The following is a 25431-nucleotide window of genomic DNA, read 5'->3' as shown; positions in this document are numbered from 1 at the left end:
CATTTTTTTGCAATTGCACTCAAAAAATAACACACATTTTTTTTCTTCAAAATCATGGACTTTTATTGTTTTCACCAACATTATTCTCAAAATTATGAACATTTTTCTGAATATGCGAATATTTTTACAAAAATCCTGAGCATTTTTTGATTTCGCAAACATTTTATATTTTCTTCACACTTTTATTTCAAAATTCCAAGTTTTCTAAATTGCAAAAGTTTTTCAAAGTTCTAAATTATTTAAACTAAAAATGGAACAGAAAAATGAAAATAAAAAATGAGACTAAAAACAGAGGCACGAACTGTTTTTAAGATTTTTACACGGACTTTTGTTTAAAATCGTTGACTATTTTAATTTATGGACATTTTCTCAATGTTTAAACATTTTTTTATATGCAAACAATTTTCAAAACTCCTGAGTAGTTTTTGAATTCTCAAAAAAATATGTTTTTTGGATATTTTATTTCGAAATTCTCAGTTTCTGAAAATTAAAAAAAGTTGTTTGAAGTTCAAAATTATTTAAAGTAGAAAAACAAAATGAAACTGAAAATAAAAATAAAAAAAACTAAGCAAAAAACAGGCGCCCACGCATGGGCCGGCCCAAACAGGTGTGCTGCATATTTTTCCAATGTCCAGAGCGTAATATAGGAGGTGCTTACATGGGCCGGCCTAGTCCGGAGATTTTCCTGTTTGAAACGTTTTTTTTATAACTTATAGGTGGCATTTGTGGGTAATTTTAGTCAACTTTAAGGGCATTTTGGATGACATACGGAAGAAGCACTATTTGCTTTATTAGTAGGGGGCTGCTACTCATCCGTCGGGTGATGTTTAGAAAACATCATCCACCTTGATAGCCGTCTGATCTATATGCGTAGCCGTCCGATTCGCGCACGGCGCTTCAAGTAGGCACCCGGTAATTCCTGAGACAACGATTGAGTTTCTGAAACAATCGCTTTGTTGCATTTTCTTTTCTTCGCGCGCGGGAACATCCGATAATTCCTGAGGCAACGATTGAGTTTCTGAAACAATCGCTTTGTTGCAGTTTTTTTTCTTCACACGCGGGAACACCCGGTAATTCCTGAGACAACGATTGAGTTTCTGAAACAATCGCTTTGTTGTAGTTTTTTTTCTTCGCGCGCGGGGCACCCGGTAATTGCTGAGACACCGCTCGAGTTTCTGAAACAATCATTTTGTTGCAGTTTTTTTTCTTCACGCGCGCTTCGGCCAGGCATCCGGTAATTCCTGAGACAACGCTCGAGTTTCTGAAACAACCGCTTTGTTGCAGTTTTTTTTCTTCGTCTTTCTACAACATACCGTCCGTCCGAGTCGGTAGGCCAGCTCGTATCCTACCTCCACCTTTGAGCTCTCGTCCTAAGCGTCGTCAATCCCCGTCGCCTATCGGGGCCATGGCCGATGGGCACAAGCTGGAGCAGTTTGTGGGTGTCTTCACGGAAGCTAACTATTCTGTTGCTTGTGTGTGTGTGATGTATGAGGCTAGATGGCTAAAAGGAAGAAGGCATGAGTAAAAAAGATGTGAAGGAGAGTAGTCGAAGGAGAAGATAAGGTAATAGGTAAAAGTGGTTGGCAAATCCACTAGGACACGTGTCATCAGTGGGAGGAGGCGGAAGGAACGAAAAAGATCAGCCAGCTGACAGCGATCATTTCCCTTATTAATAGGTAAGAAATATATATATATATATATATATATATATATATATATATATATATATATATATAGGGATAGGGACAAGAAGGGATTGGAGATGCTCTCAGGGCATGTACATTAGTTTAGACTGATGCCGTCTCTCACGTCACGTTATATAACAACTGAAAAGACACCCAATACATTAGGTTGTCTGTTTGACAGTCCGTAGCTCGACAAAATCTGGATTTTTTTAACCATCCGCTGCTAATTAAAACAAAACTAGAGATTTATCTAAACAATTACAGACGACCAAATCGTACAACGGTAAAAAGGACGTCGCTAAGCAGCGACTTCCGCAGCAATCGCCCGTTGATTTTTTTACAGACGGCCTTTTTGTCTTTCCTTTATCTCTCTCTTCCACCGTAATCAAATATCTAGATGGACTTGCTTACAGACGGCTGAGTCAACCGCGCTGTACATGCCCTCACGCGCCAAATACGTAGGAGCTAGCAGTGCACTTTGGTGGCGCAACGGCGCGGAATAGGATTCACCCGCCAAAGGCGAGGTCTCCTTAAAGCCTGCCCGCCACTGGAGCCCAATGAAGACAGCCCATTCCCCGGCTGTTGCAATCTCTTTCTCGCCCGATGCGCACCATCATCCCGAGTTCATCTCACTTCTTCTTCCTCCGTTCCCCTCGACGAAAAAGAGAAAAAAACACAACCGCCGTCCACCGGGATGCGCCGCCTACCTGCTGCTCCTGCCCGCCCTGTTCTCCACCCGCACATCTCCCCCGCGCTCGGAGTCCCGCAACAGCATGGCCGAGTGGCGATGGCAAGGACGACCCCCGCAGTATGCTGCTCCTACCTCCTACCAAATCGCAGGACGCCCACTCAGGGCGCCGAATTCGAACCTCTACGATCCAGATCAACCGATCGGGACCGGGGCTCCGCAATGGCCCGAGCGAATCCTGCAGCCGCGAGCGGCGGCGAGGCGTCGCCGTCGCCGTCGCCCTCGCCTGATGGCGGCAGCAACCCGTTCGCCCCGCTCGTCGAGCTGTGGCGCCGGACGGTGCAGCCGCTTGGGGACTACGGGTTCGGCAAGCGCAGCGTTTGGGAAGGCGGCGTGGGGCTCTTCATGGTCTCCGGGGCGGCCCTGCTGGCGCTCGCGCTTGCGTGGCTCCGGGGGTTCCAGCTGCGCTCGCGCTTCCGCAAGTACAGCGCCGTCTTCGAGTTCAGCCAGGCGTGCGGGATCTGCGTCGGCACGCCCCTCAGGATACGCGGGGTCACCGTCGGGAGCGTCGTCCGCGTCGACTCTTCGCTCAGGAGTATTGATGCCTATGTTGAGGTGCGTTTCAACTCTTGTTGCTCTCTCCTCTTTTTCAATCAAATACTCCTAACTGATACCAACGGTTCCTGTTTTTCACTGCCATCCATCGATTTCTCGCTGTAGTTTGTACAATGTAGTATGTGAAAACTGAAAATGAGATGAAGTTGTTAATCCCTGACTCGGATAAAATCCTCTCTCAAGGGTGCTGCATTGCCTTCTCTTCCCTACTACTAGTACAATTCACACAACCACTTTTCAAAACTGAACCATAGTTTAGTTCACCCAGTGACGCATTATGTTACATTTATATTGTTCCATGATCTTTTCAGCTCTCCAAAGAATAAGGGTGTGTCTAATCATCATCTGCCTGGTTTCAAATTCGGTTTCAGTCAGTTTTCTTTTCTGTACGGATCAGTAATTTGTCGCTTGGTGTTGACACACCCTCTTTGCTAATTCTCTGTCATCCTTTGTTTGCCGTTTTTTGTGTGTGTCCCCATCGACTCTCTTACGTGGGTTAGCTGCTCCTTTTCTCGCCAGAAATGCGTAGAGCAGAACATGCAGTTAGGGAATAGACAAGAACACGGGCAAATGGATCTACTCTGGCTTAGCAGAGAATGTACATCATGTTGCATAAATAAACTCTGCTGGGAAATGACTGGCCAAAAAAAGACCCCTCATTGAACTAAAGAAACACACTGGCTTCCATGACTTGACTCACAAACTGAAGATGACTAGGTTAAAAGCTCCTGGATAAACTACAGAAGCACACTAGCTTCATGACCTCAAAAAAATGGAAGCCCATTGCTGTTGGTTGGCATTCCTGAAGGCAATAGCATCAAAATGGGTGCATGCCATGAAATAAGATAACGCGACAACCTCCATCCTTCACTCAGACGCGAGAGAGCTCGACGTTGGGAAACTGAGAGAATGAAAGAACAAACTAAAAGTCTAAGAAAGGAATTGAGAGGTACTGAAAAACACTGAGCAACGACAACAACAACAACAATAAACCTTTAGTCCCAAACAAGTTAGGGTAGGCTAGAGGTGAAACCCACTAAGCAGAAGGAACAAATTACTGATAGACTTAGAAGGAAAAATGAATAATCGATGATAAAATGAATAAAAAAAGGAACAAATTGAACTGAGGTATACTGAATAACTAAGAAAGTGATCAAATAAAAAGAAAATGAGGAACAACACTAAGAAACTAAGAAGAAACTGATAAAACTGACAAACTAAAGAAGACTGAAAAAGGAGAGAAACAGATCAAATTGAGGTACACCGAATAACTAAGGAGACTAGAGATGACACCCTGTTCACAACCTTTGCTTTTAATGCAATTTTTTCTACGAGATTTTGGCAGTATGAAATCTTAGTAATGGGATTAGCAATGTGAGAATTGAAACTAAACTACATATTTTTTTTATATTTGATTATTGTTATAGTTGTAAGCTCAAGGGAGAGGTAGCTCAGGCGTTCAAGGAGAGGGTCATTAAGGAGGGCCCTTGGCAGGAAGGAGGTGATGCGGAAAACATGTGGAAGAAGATGGCGACTTGCATTTCTAAGGTGGCCTCAGAGGAGCTTGGAGTATCCAGGGAAAGTAGAGGCGAAGCTAAAGAACCTGGTGGTGGAACGATGATGTCCAAAAGGCAATTAAGGAGAAGAAAGATTGTTTCAGACGCCTATACCTGGATAGGAGTGCGGACAACATAAAGAAGTACAAGATGGCAAAGAAGGCTTATGAGGACCTGTACCAGCGATTGGACACGAGGGAAGGAAAAAGGGACATCTATAAGATGACCAAGATCCGAGAGGGGAAGACGAGCGATGTGGACCAAATCAAATGCATCAAGGATGGAGCAGATCAACTCCCGTTGAAGAACGAGGAGATTAAGCATAGATGGCGGGAGTACTTTGACAAGCTGTTCAATGGGGAGAGTGAGAGCTCTATCATTGAACTGGACGACTCCTTCGATGATATGAGCAGGCGTTTTGTGCGACGAATCCAGGAGTCGGAGGTCAAGGAGGCTTTAAAAAGGATGAAAGGAGGCAAGGCGATGGGCCCTAAGTGTATCCCCATTGTGGTATGGAGAGGCCTCGGGGACATAAGGATAGTATGGCTAACCAAGCTTTTCAACCTCATATTTCGGGCAAACAAGATGCTAGAAGAATGGAGGCGGAGCATATTAGTACCAATCTTTAAGAACAAGAACAAGGGGGATGTTCAGAGTTGTACTAATTATCGTGGAATTAAGCTGATGAGCCATACAATGGAGCTATGGGGGAGAGTCATTGAGCACCGCTTAAGAAGAATGACAAGCGTGACCAAAAATCAGTTTGGTTTCATGCCTGGGAGGTCGACCATGGAAGTCATTTTCTTGATACGACAACTTATGGCGAGATATATGGAGCAAAAAGACCCGCATATGGTGTTCGTTGACTTGGAGAAGGCCTATGATAAGATACCGTAGAATGTCATGTGGTGTGCTTTGGAGAAACACAAAGTCCCAGCAAAGTACATTACCCTCATCAAGGACATGTACGATAATGTTGTGACAAGTGTTCGAACAAGTGATGGCAACACTGATGACTTCCCGATTTAAATAGGACCGCGGCTTTGAGCCCTTATCTTTTTGCCTTGGTGATGGATGAGGTCACAAGGGATATACAAGGAGATATTCCATGGTGTATGCTCTTTGCAGACGATGTGGTGCTAATTGATGATAGTCGGACGGGGTCAACAGGAAGTTAGAGCTATGGAGACAAACATTGGAAACGAAAGGTTTTAGACTTAGCAGAACTAATACCGAGTACATGAAGTGTGGTTTCAGTACTACTAGGCACGAGGAGGAGGATGAGGTTAGCCTGGGTGGGCAAGTGGTGCCTCAGAAGGACACCTTTCGATATTTGGGGTCAATGCTGCAGAAGGATGGGGATATCAATGAAGATGTGAACCATCGAATTAAAGCCAGATGGATGAAGTGGCGCCAAGCTTCTGTCATTCTCTACGATAAGAGTGTGCCACAAAAGCTAAAAGGTAAGTTCTATAGGACGGCGGTTCGACCCGCAATGTTGTATGGCGCTGAGTGTTGGCCGACTAAAAGGCGACATGTGCAACAGTTAGGTGTGGCGGTGTTATGACCGGTACAACGTACCAACGGAGGAGGCCCAATGGGCAGGGTTAATTACGGGCTTAGCCCAAGTTATCTTACCTATCTTAGAGTCCAAGTTATATTAGAGTCCAAGTTAGAGTCCAAGTTATCTAGGGTTTAGTGGAGGCTGTCCTCCTATATAAACACATGTTCCCCTTCGATATTAAGCAGACAATAAACAGTATATTCTGTTGTCGTCTCCCTCAGGAGACGAGAGCCCCAAACCCTAGCCGCCTCTCTCTCTCTCTCACGCCGCGATGACGCCCAACCGCCGGCGCCGGCGTCCCCAACCTCGCAGCCCGCACTTCCACCCCTACAACCTACGTCCGAGACCTGGTAGAACCCTAGCCTCTACCAATTTGGTATCAGGTAGCTTGGGTTCGATGAGTTTGTCGGACCTTCCCACCACCACCGCCGCCGCCACCACCGCTTTCCCCGCCACCTCGCAGCAGCCGTCGGCCACCTCAGGTCCGGCCGCCTCCGGTCCCGCGGCCCTGGCGGCCGAACCCGCCCCCGTCCTCTCCCCAACAGAGATGTCCTCGGCGATCCATGACCTCAACCTGGCGGTCTCGAACCTCCGGACTTTCCTCCAGGCTCCGTACGCAACCCCGCCCCCACCGCCTCCGCCGGCGGCGCCCTTTGCGCCACCGCCCCCGGCCACTGTCGCGCCCCAGGGCCTGCCGATCACCCAGGTCCGGTGGCCGCCGTCGCCGTCCCCGCTACCGACGTGGATTGACACGCCGACCTACACGACGGCGCCACTACAGCCGACGGTGTTGCAGCCACCCGCCCCCACCTTCGGGGGGTTCGGCGGGTACACTGATCCGTACGCCGGGAGCTCCGTGGTGCCGCAACACTCTCCTTCTGCCGCGCTGGGTCGTCACGAGGGCACCTACGCGGCCTCGCCACACGTGCAGCAGCCACCCCGCTTCACCAAGTTGGAGTTCGCCACCTACGACGGCACCGTCGACCCCCTGAACTGGCTCAATCAGTGCGGCCAGTTTTTCAAGGGGCAGCGGACCATGGCGTCCGACCGCACGTGGATCGCCTCCTACCACCTCCGTGGCGCCGCCCAGACTTGGTGCTACGCCCTCGAGCAGGACGAGGGCGGGATGCCTCCGTGGGAGTGTTTTCGCGACCTGTGTCTCCTCCGGTTCGGCCCCCCCATACGTGGGAGCCGCTTGGCCGAGCTCGGTCGCCTTCCCTTCACCACCTCGGTGCAGGACTTCGCCGACCGCTTCCAGACGTTGGCCTGCCATGCGCCTGACGTCACGGCTCGCCAATGCGCCGAGCTCTTCGTCGGCGGCCTTCCCGACCACATCCGCATCGACGTCGAGATGCGCGACCCCCAGGACCTGCAGACGGCCATCTATTACGCACGCGCGTACGAGCAGCGCGCCAACGCCCTGCAACAGGCGTTCCCGGGCCGCGGCACGCGTCCCCCGACCTGCCCCGCCCTGGCGGCCGCCACCCCGACACGCCCCGCCCTGCCGGCCGCTACTGCGGCTGCCCCCGCGCCGACACGCACCTTTCGGCGCTTGACGTCGGCCGAGCAGCTCGAGCGGCGCCGCAAGGGCCTGTGCTTCAACTGCGACGAGCCGTATGCGCCGGGTCATGCGTGCGCCCGCCTGTTCTACTTGGAGACCGTCGACGACGCGGAGGTGGAGGCCCTCACCGCGGAGCTCGACGCCACCACACTCTCCGAGGCCGGCGTCACGACCTACGGGCCGGTCGACGCGACCGCCTTCGTTGTCTCCCTTCATGCCATGGCTGGCATCAAGACGACAAAGATGATGCTGCTTCCGGTGACGATCAACGGGGAGCGTCTCACCGTGCTCGTGGACATGGGGTCGACGCACAACTTCCTGTCCGGGGACGCCATGCGCCGCCTCGCACTCCAACCGGCGGGCTCGGAGAAGTTCAGCGTCACCGTCGCCAACGGGGACCGCCTTGCTTGCCAGGGGGTGGCGCGGCAGGTTCCCGTCCTCATCGGCGACGAGCCGTTCTCCATCGACTGCGTCGGCATCGACCTGGGCTGCTACGACTTCATCCTCGGCATCGACTTCCTGTCCACTCTCGGCCCCATCTTTTGGGACCTCGATGTGCTGTCCCTCATCTTCTGGCGCGAGGGCGGCCGTCGCGTTCAATGGACAGGCATCGGCGGCTCCGGCGCCGTGACTTCACAGCTCCAGTTGATGGCGGCCGCACTGGACGAGGCGCATCCCCTCCTGGCTGACCTCCTGCAGCAGCACAGCGACATCTTCGACGAGCCACAGGGCCTCCCCCCCGCGCGGCCCTGTGACCACCGCATCCACCTGCTGCCGGACACGGCACCTGTAGCCGTGCGTCCGTACCTGTACCCTCAGCTGCAGAAAGACGAGCTCGAGCGTCAGGTGGCGGTCATGCTCGCGCAGGGCATCATCCGGATTTCGACATCGCCGTTCTCTGCCCCGGTGCTCCTTGTGCGCAAGCCCGACGACACATGGCGCTTCTGCATCGACTACCGCGCCCTCAACGCCCTGACGTCCAAGGACAAGTTCCCCATCCCCGTCGTGGATGAGCTCTTGGACGAGCTACACGGAGCGTGCTTCTTCACCAAGCTCGACCTTCGCTTGGGCTACCATCAGGTGCGCATGCACCCTGATGAGATTGAGAAGACGGCGTTCCGCACTCACCATGGCCACTTCGAGTTCCTGGTGATGCTGTTCGGCCTCTCCAACGCGCCGGCGACCTTCCAGGCCCTGATGAACGACGTGCTCAGCCCATACTTGCGCCGCTTTGTGCTTGTTTTCTTTGATGACATTCTCATCTACAGTGCATCTTGGGCGGAGCACCTACAACACGTGGCCATCATCTTCAACGAGCTTCGAGCGCATCGTCTTCACCTCAAGCGCTCGAAGTGCTCGTTCGGCACGACCTCCGTCGCGTACCTGGGGCACGTCATCTCGACGGACGGGGTAGCGATGGACGCGGACAAGGTCGCCGCCGTCGCCGCGTGGCCGATCCCGCGGTCACCGCGGGCGCTCCGCGGCTTCTTGGGCCTCGCCGGCTACTACCGGAAGTACATCCGGGACTTCGGCCTCATCGCCGCGCCACTGACGCGTCTCCTTCGACGCGACGCCTTCTCCTGGGATGAGGAGGCGACTACGGCATTCGAGGCTCTCCAGCGGGCGCTCACGACGGGACCCGTCCTCCAGATGCCGGACTTTGATATGCCGTTCATGGTGGACTGCGACGCCTCTGGCATCGGCTTCGGCGCCGTCCTCCACCAGGGCGAGGGACCGCTCGCCTTCTTCAGCCGCCCCTTCGCCGCTCGCCATCACAAGCTCGCGGCCTATGAGCGCGAGCTTATTGGGCTGGTTCAGGCGGTGCGCCACTGGCGGCCTTATCTTTGGGGCCGGTCATTCCGTGTGCGCACGGACCACTACAGCCTCAAGATCTTGCTGGACCAGCGCCTCTCCACAGTTCCGCAACACCAGTGGATCAGCAAGCTCTTTGGCTTTGACTTCACCGTTGAGTACTGCCCCGGCCGTCTCAACACGGTCGCCGACGCCTTGTCCCGCCGCGACACTGAGGATGTCGCGGACGACGTCGCCATGGCTGGCACTATCATGTGCATTCGCTCCGGGCCATCTTTCGCCTTCATCGACGACATTCGCCGGGCAACTTCGACGGCCGTGGACGCCCAGGGCCTGCGCCAGCGCCTTGACGCCGGCGAGCTGGACGCGCCCTGGCGCTTGGACGAGGGGCTGCTCCTACATGGCCGCCGCATCTTCGTGCCCGACCATGGCGACCTGCGCCACCAGGTCCTGACCTTGGCGCACTCTGCAGGGCACGAGGACGTGCAGAAGACTCTCCGTCGTCTCCGTGCTGATTTTTACATCCCCGGTGATGGCGCGATGGTCCGCGACTGGGTGCGGTCGTGCGTGACGTGCCAGCGGAACAAGACGGAGACACTACGACCCGCGGGTCTACTGCAGCCGCTGGACGTACCCTCCCAGGTGTGGGCGGATATTTCCATGGACTTCATCGAGGGCCTTCCCAAGGTGGGCGGCAAGTCCGTCATCCTCACGGTGGTTGACCGCTTCTCCAAGTACGCGCACTTCATCGCCTTGGGTCATCCATATACAGCCGCCTCCGTGGCGCGGGCCTTCTTCGACGGCATCGTCCGCCTCCACGGTTTTCCGTCGTCCATCGTCAGCGATCGTGATCCCGTGTTCATGGGACATGTCTGGCGGGATCTCTTTTGACTGGCGGGCGTGAAGCTCCGCATGAGCACGGTGTTCCACCCTCAGACAGACGGCCAATCCGAGGTGGTCAACAAGGCGATCGCCATGTACCTGCGCTGTGTTACTGGTGATCGTCCACGAGCTTGGGTGGACTGGTTGGCGTGGGCGGAGTACTGCTACAACACCTCCTATCACTCCGCCCTGCGCACCACACCTTTCGAGGTGGTCTACGGGCGCCCACCTCCGGCGATTCTCCCTTACGAGCCTGGGACGGCTCGGTCCGAGACGGCGGGCGACTTACTCCACACCCGCGATGACATTCTGGCTGAGGCACGCCAGCGTCTTCTCCAAGCACAACAGCTGGCTCGAAAGTACTACGATGCTCATCATCGCGAGGCGGAGTTCGCGGTGGGCGATTGGGTGTGGCTGCGCCTCCTCCACAGGACCACGCAGTCTCTGGACCCGCGCTCCAAGCGCAAATTGGGACCTCGCTACGCCGGTCCCTTTCGTGTGCTGGAGCGTGTCGGCACACTCGCATACCGCTTGGAGCTGCCAGCTGGTTCTCGCCTCCACGACGTCTTCCATGTCGGCTTACTGAAGGCCTACCGCGGGGACCCTCCTGCAGCGACGCCGACCCTTCCTCCTACTTCGGATGGCCGCCTCCTTCCAGCTTCCGCACAGGTGGCGAAGGTGCTGCAGGCGCAGCAGCGTCGCGGCGTCTGGCATGTCTTGGTACAGTGGACCGGCCTGCCAGAGGAGGAAGCAACTTGGGAGAAGCTCGACGATTTCCGTCAGCAGTTTCCAGATGTTCAGCTCGAGGACGAGCTGTTTGAGAAGGCGGGGAGAGATGTTATGACCGGTACAACGTATCAACGGAGGAGGCCCAATGGGCAGGGTTAATTACGGGCTTAGCCCAAGTTATCTTACCTATCTTAGAGTCTAAGTTATATTAGAGTCCAAGTTAGAGTCCAAGTTATCTAGGGTTTAGTGGAGGCTGTCCTCCTATATAAACACATGTACCCCTTCGATATTAAGCAGACAATAAACAGTATATTCTGTTGTCGTCTCCCTCAGGAGACGAGAGCCCCAAACCCTAGCCGCCTCTCTCTCTCTCACGCCGCGACGGCGCCCAACCGCCGGCGCCGGCGTCCCCAACCTCGCAGCCCGCACTTCCACCCCTACAACCTACGTCCAAGACCTGGTAGAACCCTAGCCTCTACCAGGCGGAGATGCGTATGTTGAGATGGATGTGTGCCCACACAAGGAAGGACTGAGTCCGGAATGATGACAGACAAGATAGAGTTGGGGTAGCGCTGATTGATGAGAAGCTTGTCCAACATAGTCTGAGATGGTTTGGGCATATTCAGCGCAGGCCTTCAGAAGCTCCAATGCATAGCGGACGGCTAAAGCGTGCTGATAATGTCAGAAGAGGCCGCGGTAGACCTAATTTGACATGGGAGGAGTCCGTACAGAGAGATTTGAAGGACCGAAGTATCACCAGAGAACTAGCCATGAACAGGGGTGTGTGGAAGCTTGCTATCCATGTTCCAAAACCATGAGTTGGTCGCGAGATCTTATGGGTTTCACCTCTAGCCTACACCAACTTGTTTGGGACTAAAGGCTTTGTTGTTGTTGTTGTTGTTGTAGAATATTTATTAAACATGAGTAGGATTCATGGTGCATGTTAAGGTGTATCTTTTTTCCATGCATAGTGGCATGATGAGTTAGCCTAGTGGTATGGTCAGAGAATTAAATTTAAGTGGGGCATGCATGGTGAGATGGTGAGTTGGCATAGTTGCTTGTTAAGATAATTGAGTTAGTGGGGGTGAAAAATTACGGTAGACCTGAGTAACTGAGAGAAATGAAATAACTGAGAAACCAAGAGTGAATCAAACTAACAAACAGAGTGGAAACTGAGAATAAAAGATCAAAATACTGAGAAGTTGAGGTAGACTGAAACTAAGAGAATGGAAGTGGTGAAATTCAGGAACATAGAGGACTGATAAGAGAGAGTAATGATGAAACTGAAGAAAATAAAACATGAATGAGAAGAATTAAAAATAAAAACCAAGAGGAAATGATAATACTGAATAAAGAAAAGACTAGAATGAGAAGAATGAATACTGAACAACTGAGACCTACGTAACGCAAATATTTGCTAATCTGAAAACAAGATCAATAGTCTTTTACTTTACATATCTAATATACATCTGTTCAAGCTATGGTATACAGCGATATTCACATTTCCAAAAATGTCATGGAATATAAGGTAGTAAATTGCGACCTGAGGGGATTATCCAATGTGTATCAATGTCATTACATTGGAAACTGCTTTTGTCCACGCAATTAGAAAAAGAGCAACACAGAAAACTGCCTGTAGTGCACGTCAGATCATCATATGGGAAATTCTATCAAGGTTCACTTCAGGGAATTCACCCTGCACAAAAAGCATGCAAAATAAAAAATAAAGCGTGAGCTTTCTGCTAATGTGTGCTTGGTAATGAAACACAAAAGGTGGAGAGTAATACCTCACTACTTCATCAGTTGGCGTGCTGCTTTGTTCCCGGCTCTCAACGTTGGATGAGCTACAATCAGACCCATATGCTATCCTCCTACTTATATGAGCCCTTCAAAAACATAAAATTTAAGGCTATGAAAAAAATTGTAGCAAGGATTACATATACAGATACAGATGGAGATATAGCTAGAGGTGATGTTGTAAGCTAATTACATACATGACAGATGACACTGTAGTTTATGAGGACACTACTGGCCACACAGATGAACATGACCTATTACATAATTGAATATAGAGTAAACTGCATGAAAATGTACAAAAAATGATGAAGCCGTGTGCTACTCTATAAGGATTATTCGCTGATCACATAAACGCACTGATGGGAACAGATTTGAGTGTCTAGTGTGTGAGGTCAATTCATCAAAAGGAAAAACAAAGCTGATGATGACAAAAATTCAGGTTAGGGCCTATCAGGGACCATCGTGCAATGGCAAGACAAAAGACGCATTAAAAACTACTACTAGCCACCACACAGCTGCTACCGGCCACCACAAGGATAGCACTGCTTGAAAAACTAGCACCCATATTTGAAATTTTGGTTTCTCTTCAAGGAGGATATGTTGAAATATTAGGCAATATCATGATTGATTCCAGTATATAATTCATGACTAGAACACATATTAGCATGCAATAATCGAGCAAACTAGATGAGCAACAAAGCATGCATATCATCATCTTACACGAAGCAGCAACTACAGAAAGCGACATGAACAGATCACGAAGAACGTACCGTTTGTTAAATGTTGCAGGCGAGACGGTGTTGATGATGATGTCGTCGACAATCTGTTGTTGACAGTGATGAAAACGGCAATGAGTAGCACCGCCCGACTTGGACGGTAGACGACCCGTGATGACGAACAAAGCATGCATATCATCATCTTACACGAAGCAACAACTACAGAAAGCGACATGAACAGATCACGAAGAACGTATCGTTTGTTAAATGTTGCAGGCGAGACGGTGTTGATGATGATGTCGTTGACGATCTGTTGTTGACAGTGATGAAAACAGCAATGAGTAGCACCGCCCGACTTGGACGGTAGATGATCCGTGATGACGAATTTGAGCAGTCGTGCAGAGCGCTTCCCAAAAACCTATTTCATTCTCTCCGATGCAGGATCGCAAAGACGGACGGTTTTGGAGACCTGCTCTCTCGTACGCCGTTGCACGTCGGCGTTCGAGATGAAGTAGACTACTATGGCGGCGCAAGTTTCGAGATGAGGCAAAACCCTAGGTGTTTTCGGTATATCTTTGGATGAGGCCGGTAAGCAATATATATAGGAGGACCAGAGGCGGTACCGTGTCGCGATCACGATCTCAAACCGACTTGGTTTCTAAGTCGTATACTTACCGAACAAGAAATAATTAACTTGTCTGCCAAGACATAAAAAATAAACCAGCAAAAGGAAGCGCGCCCCCGCAAGGCAACGAACCGGATTTCGGCGGACCATTCACGCGTATGTCGCACATACGCGTCGCGCTGCCCCGCCCCGGCTAGGCCAGGCAGGCGAGGTGAGCACACGCGGGTGTGTGGTCTTCTCCTTTCTCTTCACAATACACACTTAGAGTGGTGGGGAGAACTCATTATATAAGGAGGTCCAACTCTTCCTCAACTAGCAGTATGAGAATAAACTTTAGTACCACCACTCCACCACTTGCCATTTTATTCATGGGCTCACTTGAGATTTCAGAATTTGTATACGGGCCAAGCTCATTTATTCTAACAATCCCCCACCAGATCTCAAATACCCATTTAGAGATTTACCTTTTTCTCATCACTTATTTAATATACTAGTGTTTCAGTAGAGACTGTTAAGTTGAACTTTTGCCTATAACTATAAAATACACCCATCCACAACTTGGCAATGGACTATGCCTTGAATTGCTAGTTTTGTGTGGATAGATTTCATTCAAAGTCTTAACCAGTACCTGGCTGCCAGTAGGCTACTCCGCGGTTTGGAGCATATACGTCATACTCCCTGGTCTCTTCGTGAGCTTACTAGAGATCACCCAAGTCTCATAGATTGTGACGTTTACAATCGGAGCTCATATAGGTGCGTTCTTTCAAGATTGCTCTGTAGGACATCATCTTTCCTATGGTAGCCAATACACATTAAGACATGTTGCCAACCTGCCTTAGAGTATTAAGCCTTACAGCTCTGAAAGTTTTGCATCTTCACTTAGAGACGGTCACTTCTTACTCTCCTCTGTTAACCAATAGCTTGTTCTTCCCAGGTCCTAATTCACGGGATCTCCGATCACAAAGGTTGGGTTACTACTATGGTTTAACATCTATGGGTATCATACCCATCTCCCTCGATGCAATATCTATCGCATTTCGTGATAGTCCCTAAGTAAAAGGATCTGCCAGGTTTTTATCTGTTTGAATATACGTAACAGTTATTACTCCGGAGTTTCTTAGCTTCCTGATAGATTTCAAACGTTTCTTCACATGTCTTCATGACTTCGCATTATCCTTAGAATTATTTACTTTAGCGATAACCGTTTGGTTGTCACAATTCATAAGAATAGCCGGTACAGGTTTTTCAACCACAGGCAAGTCCATCAAGAGTTCACGCAGCCATTCTGCCTCAACAGCGGTTGTGTCTAAAGCAGTTAGTTCTGCTTCCATAGTTGACCTCGTCAATATGGTTTGCTTGCAAGACCTCCATGACACTGCCCACCTCTGTGAGTAAATACATACCCACTTGTGGCGTAGAGTACATCAACATCGGAGATCCAGTTTGAATCACTATATCCTTCTAGCACAGCAGGATGCCCTGAATAGTGAATTCCATAACTCAAATGTACCTCTCAGATAGCGTGAGACCCTATCAAGTGCATGCCAATGATCATTACTCGGGTTGGACATGAACCTACTCAGTTTGCTTACTGCCTGCATCTGACCCACCGAATTTAGCTTTCAGTGCATCCCATAGTGTCTTCCCATCTTGCATGTGCATGTACGCATCACACAGACTGTCAGCAAGACCACTTAGAATGCATTTCAAAAACATAGTGTTGGCTTCCTGGAACTTTCTCTGATCTTCATCAGTAGCTCCCTCTGGCATGCCAACACTAACATGGAAAACTTTTAGAGCGGTAAGCCAGCGTGGATCTCACTTCCCACCTCTTGAAGTGCACACCGGTAAACTTGTCCGGCCTCAGTGCATCAACAAATTCAGCCATAGTTAACTCAGGAAATTGCCTACAATTAGGTTTTTGGATTGTTGAAATATTAGGCAATATCATGATTAATTCCAGCATATAATTCATGACTAGAACACATATTAGCATGCAATAATCTACTCCCTCCGTCCCAAAATAAGTGTCTTAAGCTTAGTGCAACTTTGTACTAGAGCTAGTACAAAGTTGAGACAGTTATTTTGGGACGGAGGGAGTAGCAAACTAGATGAGCAACAAAGCATGCATATCATCATCTTACACGAAGTAGCAACTACAGAAAGCGACACGAACAGATCACGGAGAACGTACAGTTCGTTAACTGTTGCAGGCGAGACGGTGTTGATGATGATGTTGTTGACAGCGATGAAAACGACAATGAGTAGCACCGCCCGACTTGGACGGTAGACGACCTGTGATGACGAATTTGAGCAGTCGCGCAGAGCGCTTCCCAAAAACCTAATTCGTCCTCTCCCGGTGCAGTATCGCAAAGACGAACGGTTCCGGAGACCTGCTCTCTCGTACGCCGATGCACGTCGGCGTTCGAGATGAAGTAAACTACGATGGCGGCGCAAGTTTCGAGATGAGGCAAAACCCTAGGTGTTCTCGGTATATCTTTGGCTGAGGCCGGTAAGCAGTATATATAGGAGGACCAGAGGCGGTACCGTGTCGCGATCACGATCTCAAACCTACTTGGTTTCTAACTCGTATACTTACTGGACAAGAAATAATTAACTTGTCTGCTAAGACGTAAAAAATAAACTGGTAAAAGGAAGCCGCGCCCCCGCAAGGTAACGTACCGTATTTCGACGGACCATTGACGCGTATGTTGCACGTACGCGCCGCCCCGCCCCGGCGAGGCGAGGCGAGCGATTGTGCGCGTGTGGTCTTCTCCTTTCTCTTCTCAACACACACAGTGGTGGAGAGAACTCACTATATAAGGAGGTCCAACTCTTCCTCAACTAGCGGTATGGGACTAAACTTTAGCACCACCACTCCACCACTTGCCATTTTATTCATGGGCTCATTTGAGATTTCAAAATTTGTACATGGGCCAAGCCCATTTATTCTAAACAGGATATGGATATCAACGCCCCACAGATAGATCAACTCAATGCCCATTCACAAATCGGCAGCACCCCTGTCCCACACGAAATCAATGGCTGCTATAAAACCCTCGGAAATTGGGGGAAGCGATCCGCCCCGTCCAACCAAAATCTCCCTGCTCCCCATCAAGACTAAAACATGAATCAATCTGCATGTATAACCTCACCACGATTAGCCCGTGGCTTGCAACACACCTCGATGAAGAACTCATTTTTTTCGATAAGGGGTGTTTTATTACTTAAAAGGCTTAAGCATTACACCCGGCCTCTGCATAACTGGAATGCACACATCCAAACAAAGTTCACTCACACAAAATAAAAAAGGCGAAATACAAAGAAACATGTAGAGTCTGTATAACGCCTAAGCCATAGGGGGGCCAATCCTAAGATCATGCTGCCACCCATGTTGGGTAAAAGTATCCCTCGCCGTAGCTTCCAATCGTGTACACACCTCCGTAAATAGGTCTCGATTCTCCATACGTTGTAGAGACGACCATAAACGAAGCGTCCCAGTACATCTGTAGATAACCTGCATAAGAGAAGTACTTTTACCATTAAAAACCTTATCATTTCTACATAGCCAAAGCGACCAAATAACGGCAAGCGCTCCCACCCTGAGAAGAGTTCTAAACCTGTGTTCAATTCCATGTAACCAGTTGCCAAATATATTAGCAACACTACAAGGAGGATACAAGCCATAAGCTATTTGGATGACTGACCATATAGAACGAGCGAATTTGCATTGGAAGAACAAATGTTTTATTGTCTCATCATGTTGACAAAAAACACATTGCGTACTTCCATGCCAATTTCTCTTAATAAGGTTATCTTTAGTAAGAATGACTCCGCGACGAAGATAGCATGCAAAGATTTTATTCTTAAGAGGTATCTTCATGTTCCAAATCTTCTTGTTATTATCAACTGACACATCAGATTGGAGCAAAGCTCTGTACATGGACTCCACCGAGAATTGTCCATTTCCATGTAGATTCCAACGAAACACATCGGACCCTTGTGACAGTTCCACCATGGACAACCGTTGAAGCAGAGTTCCACGATTGCAGTCTGGGTCCAATTAAATTTCTTCTGAACGACACATTTGGCGGAAATGATTCCAAAACTGTGGCGATGGTATCTCCCTTGTGACGCACAATATTGTACAGAGCTGGATATTGTTCCCGGAGTGAAGCATTACCTAGCCACTTATCCTCCCAGAATCTAATTTCCGAGCCGTCCTTAATCGAGAAGGTTCCATAGCGGAAGAAATATTTCTTCGTAGCCATTAAGCCTGCCCAAAAATGAGAGTTCCCAGGCTTATAGTATACCTGGGATATTGCCTTTGAACCCACATATTTTCTCTTTAGTAGGGTTTGCCATACACCGTCATCTGTCAATAACTTAAACAGCCACTTGCCAAGTAGGGCCCTATTCTTAACCTCAAGGTCATGAATGCCCAACCCGCCTTGGTCTTTGGAACGGCAAACCACACTCCATTTAGCCAGTCGATATTTCTTTCTCTCGCTATCTCCTTGCCAAAAGAATCTTGATCGGAAGTAATCCAATCTATGTAATACTCCTTTCGGCAGCTGAAAGAAGGAAATCATATATAGTACCATATTGCTTAGTACTGAATTTATGAGGACCAATCTTCCGCCTAGAGATAGCAGTTTACCTTTCCAACTGCTTAGTCTTTTTTGCAGTCTCTCCTTGACGTGTTTCCATTCAGCACTTTTGAGTCCGATTGTGTATCGGTATCCCCAAATATGTGATCGGAAATTGTCCCAACCCGCATCCGAACACGTCAGCGTACAGATGGGCCTCGTCCTGAGCCTCGCCAAAACAAAACAATTCACTTTTATGGAAGTTGATCTTAAGACCTGAGAGTTGCTCGAATGCTGATAAAATTAATTTCAGATTCCTCGCTTTCTCTAGGTCATGATCTATGAAGAGAATCGTATCGTCAGCATATTGAAGGATAGAGAGGCCACCATCCACAAGATGATTCACTACCCCATCAATTTGGCCATCAACTTTGGCATGCTCAATCATGACAGCTAAAATATCCGCCACTATATTGAATAGCATGGGCGATATTGAGTCACCCTGTCTCAATCCTTTTTTCGTTTGGAAATAGGGGCCCACGTCATCATTGACTTTAATGGCCACGCTACCTCCAGAAACGAAACTATGGATCATAGCTCTCCACTCTGCAGAAAAACCTTTCATTCTGAGAGCCTGTTGAAGGAAGGTCCATTTGACTTTGTCATAAGCCTTTTCAAAGTCGATTTGAAGTACCACCCCATGAAGAACTCATGGAGTCGCCATCCAACGCGCCACTAGAAATGAAGAACTCAGGGATTCGCCGTCCAACGCGCTGCTAGAAATGAAGAACTCAGGGATTCGCCGTCCAACGCGCTGCTAGAAATGAAGAACTCATGGAGTCGCTGTCCAACGCGTCGCTAGAAAGAGTAAATTGCAAAAAAGCACCACAATTGGGGACCCTGATTCGGAAAACCACCACCATTCGTTTTTCTTTCAAAAACCCGCCATCATTGTACTGACAGTTTTCAAAAAACACTGATCAATCGATTAGAGCTGTTTGGCACTGAATCTGACAGGTAGGCCCCATTGTCAGGTCGGCGTGCCGTGGGCTAAACACGGAGTGAGGAGACGGACGTTAGGAACTTTGGAGTAATTTCGTCAAACACCTAGCAGGCATACCGTCGACCGCCCAGCCAGTGACAGGAGCACAACACCGGTGGCTGGCACGCGTGCGACCGAGTGCGAGGTGGTCGACCATGGGCAGAGGCGGTGCCGGACCATGGAGCCCACAGGGTGGTCGGGACGCGGGTGGAGCTCGCGCCCCTGCCACCACTGCTGCGCGCCCGTGCTCTGGAGCAGGCGGTAGCTCGTGCTCCCTTGCGTGGCGCTGCTCATGCTCATGTGCCGGGGCACGGCTGGTGCTGCTTCTCACGCCCCCATGCAAGGCGGCTGTTGTTGCTTGCGTCCCCGTGCGTGGCCACTGCTGATGCTCACGCGCCCGGCCGCGGCCGGTGTTGCTGCTCGCGTCCCCCTGTGTGTGGTCGTGGCCTCTGCAGCTGCTCGCGCTCTTGTGTGGCTGCTCGCGCTCTTGTGTGGCTGCTCGCACCCCCGTGCCTGACCGAGGCTGCCGCTGCTGCTCGCGCGACCATGCCTGGCCAATGCTGCCGCTGCTGCTCGCACTATCGTGCCTGGCCATGGCCGCCGCCGCTGCTGCTCACATGCTCAAACATAGAGGGACGGGGTGGAGGAAGATCACGGAGGCGGAGGCTCGTGAGCCGGCCGGCGGCTAAATCCGGTGGTGCGCCGGTGAGATGCGGACGTGTGATTTATTTTTTTGTTCTGGCCAGCACCCTGGTGGAGAAGAAAGAAGGGCAGAGGCTGACGTGTGGCTCCCTTGTGCAGCTTACTGTACAAGGCAAACACCATGAGATTTCGGTGCCGCGTCATCACTTAACAGGGGTCCGGTCTGTCAGAAACGTTGTTAACTTGTGTTTAGTAACCTATCAGAGTTTTTTGAAAACTGTCAGCACAATGGTGGTGGGTTTTTGAAAAAAAATCGAATGGCGGTAGTTTCCTGAATTAGGGTCCCCAATTGTGGTGTTTTTTTGCAATTTACTCCGCTAGAAATGAAGAAAAACACAAGATAGGCTCACGTGGAGACTTACCCTGCCCACCAACAGTGACTGCTCTGCTTACCTCGCTGCTCTGGGTCTCACCTCGTCCCCATCTCATGGGGGCTCGTGGCTGGCATTGCTGCAGTTCGCCGCCCTTGCTTTACTCCCACTTCTCTCTTCCCCTGTAGCAGCGACCCACCGCTCTCTCCACAGCTGTCTGGAAATGAAAAATGGGTAACTGACAAACCCCAGTAAGAACCGGACAACCGCTAAAAACCGGACAGCATGCTAGAACAGGAAACTAGCCTCGTGAACCACACGCGGGCGTCGTGATATGTGCGGATATGTGCTGCATCCGCACGATCGGATGGCCCAAAAATCAGATTGAAGACGAAATTGAAATCAGCCACCTGAAAATTAGAAAAATTTGAAGAATAATCATGCATGTGCCTAGTTTGCAGCTTACAATCATGTTACTCCATTTCAACCTTCATTTCATCCTACAACACCATCTCAGCTATGTATCATCGGCCCATCTCTATTTAGGAATCTCATTCTACAATCTGTGCACAAGGTAGTTGGGTGTTACTATTTTGTTTTTTCCCTGAGAAGAAGTTACTGTTTCCAATTGGGAGTGGCATGCTAGTAAGTTGTTATCCATAATTCCTTTTTTTTCCCTTCTTGCCTATGCTTACATTTCTTCGGTGTATAGAGTAAGGACTTCTCTTTTTTTTTTGTAAAATGATAATATTTTGGACTCAATCTCTGATAGCTGAATCCTTCTATATGGCAGGTGGAAGATGATAAAATTATTGTGCCCCGTAATTCATTGGTTGAGGTGAATCAATCTGGTCTCCTAATGGAGACAATGATCGATATTACACCAAAAGATCCACTCCCAACACCTTCAGTTGGTCCACTGGACGCAGACTGTTTCAAAGAAGGCTTAATCCTCTGTGACAAAGAGAGAATGAAAGGACAGCCAGGAGTAAGCTTAGATGCAATGGTGGGTATATTTACCCGTCTAGGAAGAGACATGGAGGAAATTGGTGTTCATAAAAGCTTCAAGTTGGCGGAAAAGGTTGCATCTATAATGGAAGAAGCACAACCTCTCCTTTCACGGGTACATTCTTCTTACTAACTAGAGATGATACCCTGCGCATTGCTGCGTGGATTGGCTGCAATATATTTCAATCAGATCTAGATGTATGGAACATGAATATTTGGATTAATAACTCTAGAACCAAAACTGTACATACATATAATTTATTATATTTGATTACTATATTTTTGTTAAATATTTATTGAATATAAGTAGCATGCATGGTTGCATGTTGAGGTGTGCCTTTTCCCATGCATGGTGGCATGGTTGCATGTTGAGTGGCAAATTGAAAGCTAAGCAGTGGTAAACTGGTAATCAAGACCCCCGGGGGGAAATGTGGAGTTTAGGTCCTGCAGGGTTGATGGGGAAAACTGCAACAACAACAACAACAACAACAACCAAGCCTTTCAGTCCCAAACAAGTTGGGGTAGGCTAGAGTTGAAACCCATAAGATCTCGAAGCCAAGTCATGGCTCTGGAACGTGGATAGCTAACTTCCACGCACCCCTGTCCATGGCTAAGTCTTTGATGGGGAAAACTGCAAGTTTCAATAATTTAGTGGGGATTGCCTATTTAGTTATATAGGATATAGAATTCTTATGTGACAGTTGATATGTTTAGCACATTTATTTTATGAATCCTCTGGCGAAACCAATCCATTTACTTAATACTGCTGAATAGGATTTCGTTGTACAAAATTCAAGTGACCCGGGCTGACAAGTTGGAAGTTTTGTGGTAGCTTTTCTCATTTCCCAAACATCAGTTCCTTTTTATTTTGGAAGAAAGACTTGACTGCCAGATGTATATGATACTATTATAGTTATAGGGGTTTGATTCTGCATAACATGATAAGTTTGCTACTCATCTCTAAGTATCAGCATTCTTTCCATATGTGTCCTGCATATGATGGGTATTGGGCATGCATACCAAGTAACATGGTCTGTCTGTGGAATCGCTAAAAAGAAGTTGGTCATATTTACAATATCAGAGCTGAAAACTAACTCTGTCAAAACTGTGCCACTTGGCTGAACTGCTGACAATCTCAAGATTAGGTCAATCATATCGCTGTTGCATACCTACCCTGGCACTGGCTAGCATGCTTGGCAAGCACTGTTTCAGGACCATCATCGAGAAGAAGGGACTCCACTCAGTTGGAATGTGGTGTTAGGCTTTTCTTCTCTGTTTGCAAAAGCAGGGTGGCTGATGCTTTCTCCATATATGCAGTTTACTGGACGTTAACTCTATTTACAGAAAATAGAGAAATATGGTGGTCACTTGTTCTGCCATTAAATGTCATAAGCATCAACTTAAAATGTTAGTGATGAAACAGATTGAAGCATTAGCTGAAGAAGTTCAACCTTTGCTCTCGGAGGTGCGTGATAGTGATCTGGTGAAGGATGTGGAGACTATAGCTAAAGGCCTGGCTGATGCATCTGGTGATTTAAGGTAGTGCTTAAGAGCATCACTTGTAATATATTCCTTGCACATATCAAATTTGATTTTGGTAAAACTTGCTTTGCGTTATGAAGAGATAAAACTGGACCCAGAATATTTTGTTGGAAAGAAGCTTCTTTGCATTGAAAATCCTAGCAACTGCTATTTCTGCTTTCCTATAACATTTGGAATGCCTTTTATTTTACTTGTCCTTGTGCAGAAGATTGAAGTCCTCCATGCTTACCCCTGAGAACAGTGATCTAATCAAGCAGTCTATTTTCACCCTTATATTTACTCTGAAGAACATTGAGGTCTGCAACCGCATTTTTAGTTTTTTGTGAAAGTGGGAGAAGGCATGCAATGTTTTGACCTGTTACTTTCAGAGTATCAGCTCGGACATCTCTGGTTTCACCGGCGACGAGGCGACACGGCGGAACATCAAGCTGCTGATCAAGTCCCTCAGCAGACTATTGTGACCCCTTACCTCAGTTGAACAGCGTGGATATTGGTAGAGTAGGCCATCCGTCCTGATGGCATTGGAGCATCTTTAAGAAGAGAAGCTGATAATTTTTTTCTGCATCCTTGGCAAGAAAAGCCGTATTTATTGTTGTCGTCGAGTTACGCTAGGCCCATTTTTGTTTTGTTTTTTGTGCAGCACGGTTGTGGTTGAGCAAGTGTAAACAAGGAATACCACTACCATTGTTTCTAACCGGTGGCTTTCGTTGATCGGTCTGTCGTCGTCGGGGCGGCACAATTCAAAGCACCAGCCTAGTAGGACCAATAGCTACTGGTAGCGCATCTCACCATCGATCAACTCAATCCTTGGACTTGTGCTCTCTGCTTTGTTTTATGTGGTGGAATGGAATCAAACGAGGCGACGAATGTAACCTGACAACGGTGCATCGGTCCAGTTTCGCTCGTGTGGTCTTCCATTTCGTGTCTCGTCGGGTGTAAGCGGCAATATGCTACAGTTTTTTTTTTTCAATTGCGTGCAAGCCAGAACAAAGCTGCAGGCTGTTCACGCTAGGCGCCAATCAATAATCGTTTCCATTCATTCCGCCTTGCATCTTGTCTAGTACGTTGTTGGATGGATCCTGTTTGATTATTCTTCCTTGCATCATACTGCAACTAGCTTAATTGCTAGAATGATTCTGTATGGCTGAAGTATTTCCCAAGCCAAAGGCAGAAAATCGTCGGTGCATCATCCCATCTTTTTTTTCCTTTTGGCTTCCGAAGAGGATCCTCTCATCCATTACGAAGGTTCATCAAAAGTAAAAGGCACCCAAACGAAATAAAGATTACATCGATGCCTCTGCACCATTGAACGGCCACTGCAGCCAGAACGATGCAACCATGCACCGTTTTGTTACTGTTCCTTTTTTTTTTGCGAAGAGTTTTGTCACTGTTCCAACCGGCCTGATCTTGTCGATGGAAGACGATAAGTCTTCATGCATGCCCTGTAATTACCAACGCCGTTGGTCCTTTTTGAACCCTTGAATCTATCTGCACTCGGCACCAAATCTCACCACTGTGAACACATCATCAGAAACCCTAACATCGCTGCCCCAAGGAGCCGTCAGGAATCTATGTCTGTCTAATCTGTCATGATGGATGAACTCGAAGCCTAAAAGACTAACTGGAATATGAAGGGTCAACCATGCGAGGAGTACAACTATAACCTATCTACTAGCCAGAGTCGAGGCACTAGGATTCGTCTTCCCGCCACCTGCCGCTAAAGTGTGAAAGTCGTGTTGATCAAGGTAGTAACACTTTGCACTATTCGCCTTGCTAGAAGGGAAAGAAAAAGTTTATCATCTCGTTTCCAACAAGCTACCAGAGAAGGACCGTTTAGGCCTTCTTTGGTTTTGTAGGAATTTCACAGGATACAATTTTATATATTTTTTCTTTTAGAGTCCTTTGGTTTATTCGTCTGTTATGATTAATAATTAAGTACTCCCTTCATGTTTATTTACTGCACATATTAGCTTTGAATGAAGTCAAACTTTATAAATTTATAGAAAA

General features: G+C 48.5%; 1 protein-coding gene across 1 annotated transcript; it reads left to right on the top strand.

Moving 5' to 3' along the window:
* Positions 1-2245: 2245 nt before the first annotated feature.
* Positions 2246-24463, top strand: LOC123407655 (protein TRIGALACTOSYLDIACYLGLYCEROL 2, chloroplastic-like). The gene is made up of 5 exons (XM_045100841.1): positions 2246-2988; positions 21668-21997; positions 23306-23421; positions 23630-23720; positions 23793-24463. Exons 1-5 carry the CDS (start codon positions 2380-2382, stop codon positions 23883-23885), a joined length of 1239 nt encoding a protein of 412 aa, XP_044956776.1. The 5' UTR covers positions 2246-2379; the 3' UTR covers positions 23886-24463.
* The last annotated feature ends 968 nt before the right edge of the window (positions 24464-25431 follow it).

Source organism: Hordeum vulgare, chromosome 7H (assembly GCF_904849725.1).
Source record: "Hordeum vulgare subsp. vulgare chromosome 7H, MorexV3_pseudomolecules_assembly, whole genome shotgun sequence".
In the NCBI taxonomy this organism is placed as follows: Eukaryota; Viridiplantae; Streptophyta; class Magnoliopsida; order Poales; family Poaceae; genus Hordeum; species Hordeum vulgare.
This window is presented reverse-complemented; position numbering and strand designations above follow the sequence as displayed.

What these genes read in the sequence shown, in the direction of transcription:
- LOC123407655 (XM_045100841.1), top strand. Translation starts at nt 2,380, where the DNA reads ATGCGCCGCCTACCTGCTGCTCCTGCCCGCCCTGTTCTCCACCCGCAC. An exon ending in GTATTGATGCCTATGTTGAG is followed by an intron (nt 2,989 to 21,667) that starts GTGCGTTTCAAC and finishes TCTATATGGCAG; the next exon opens with GTGGAAGATGATAAAATTAT. An exon ending in TTACTCTGAAGAACATTGAG is followed by an intron (nt 23,721 to 23,792) that starts GTCTGCAACCGC and finishes TGTTACTTTCAG; the next exon opens with AGTATCAGCTCGGACATCTC.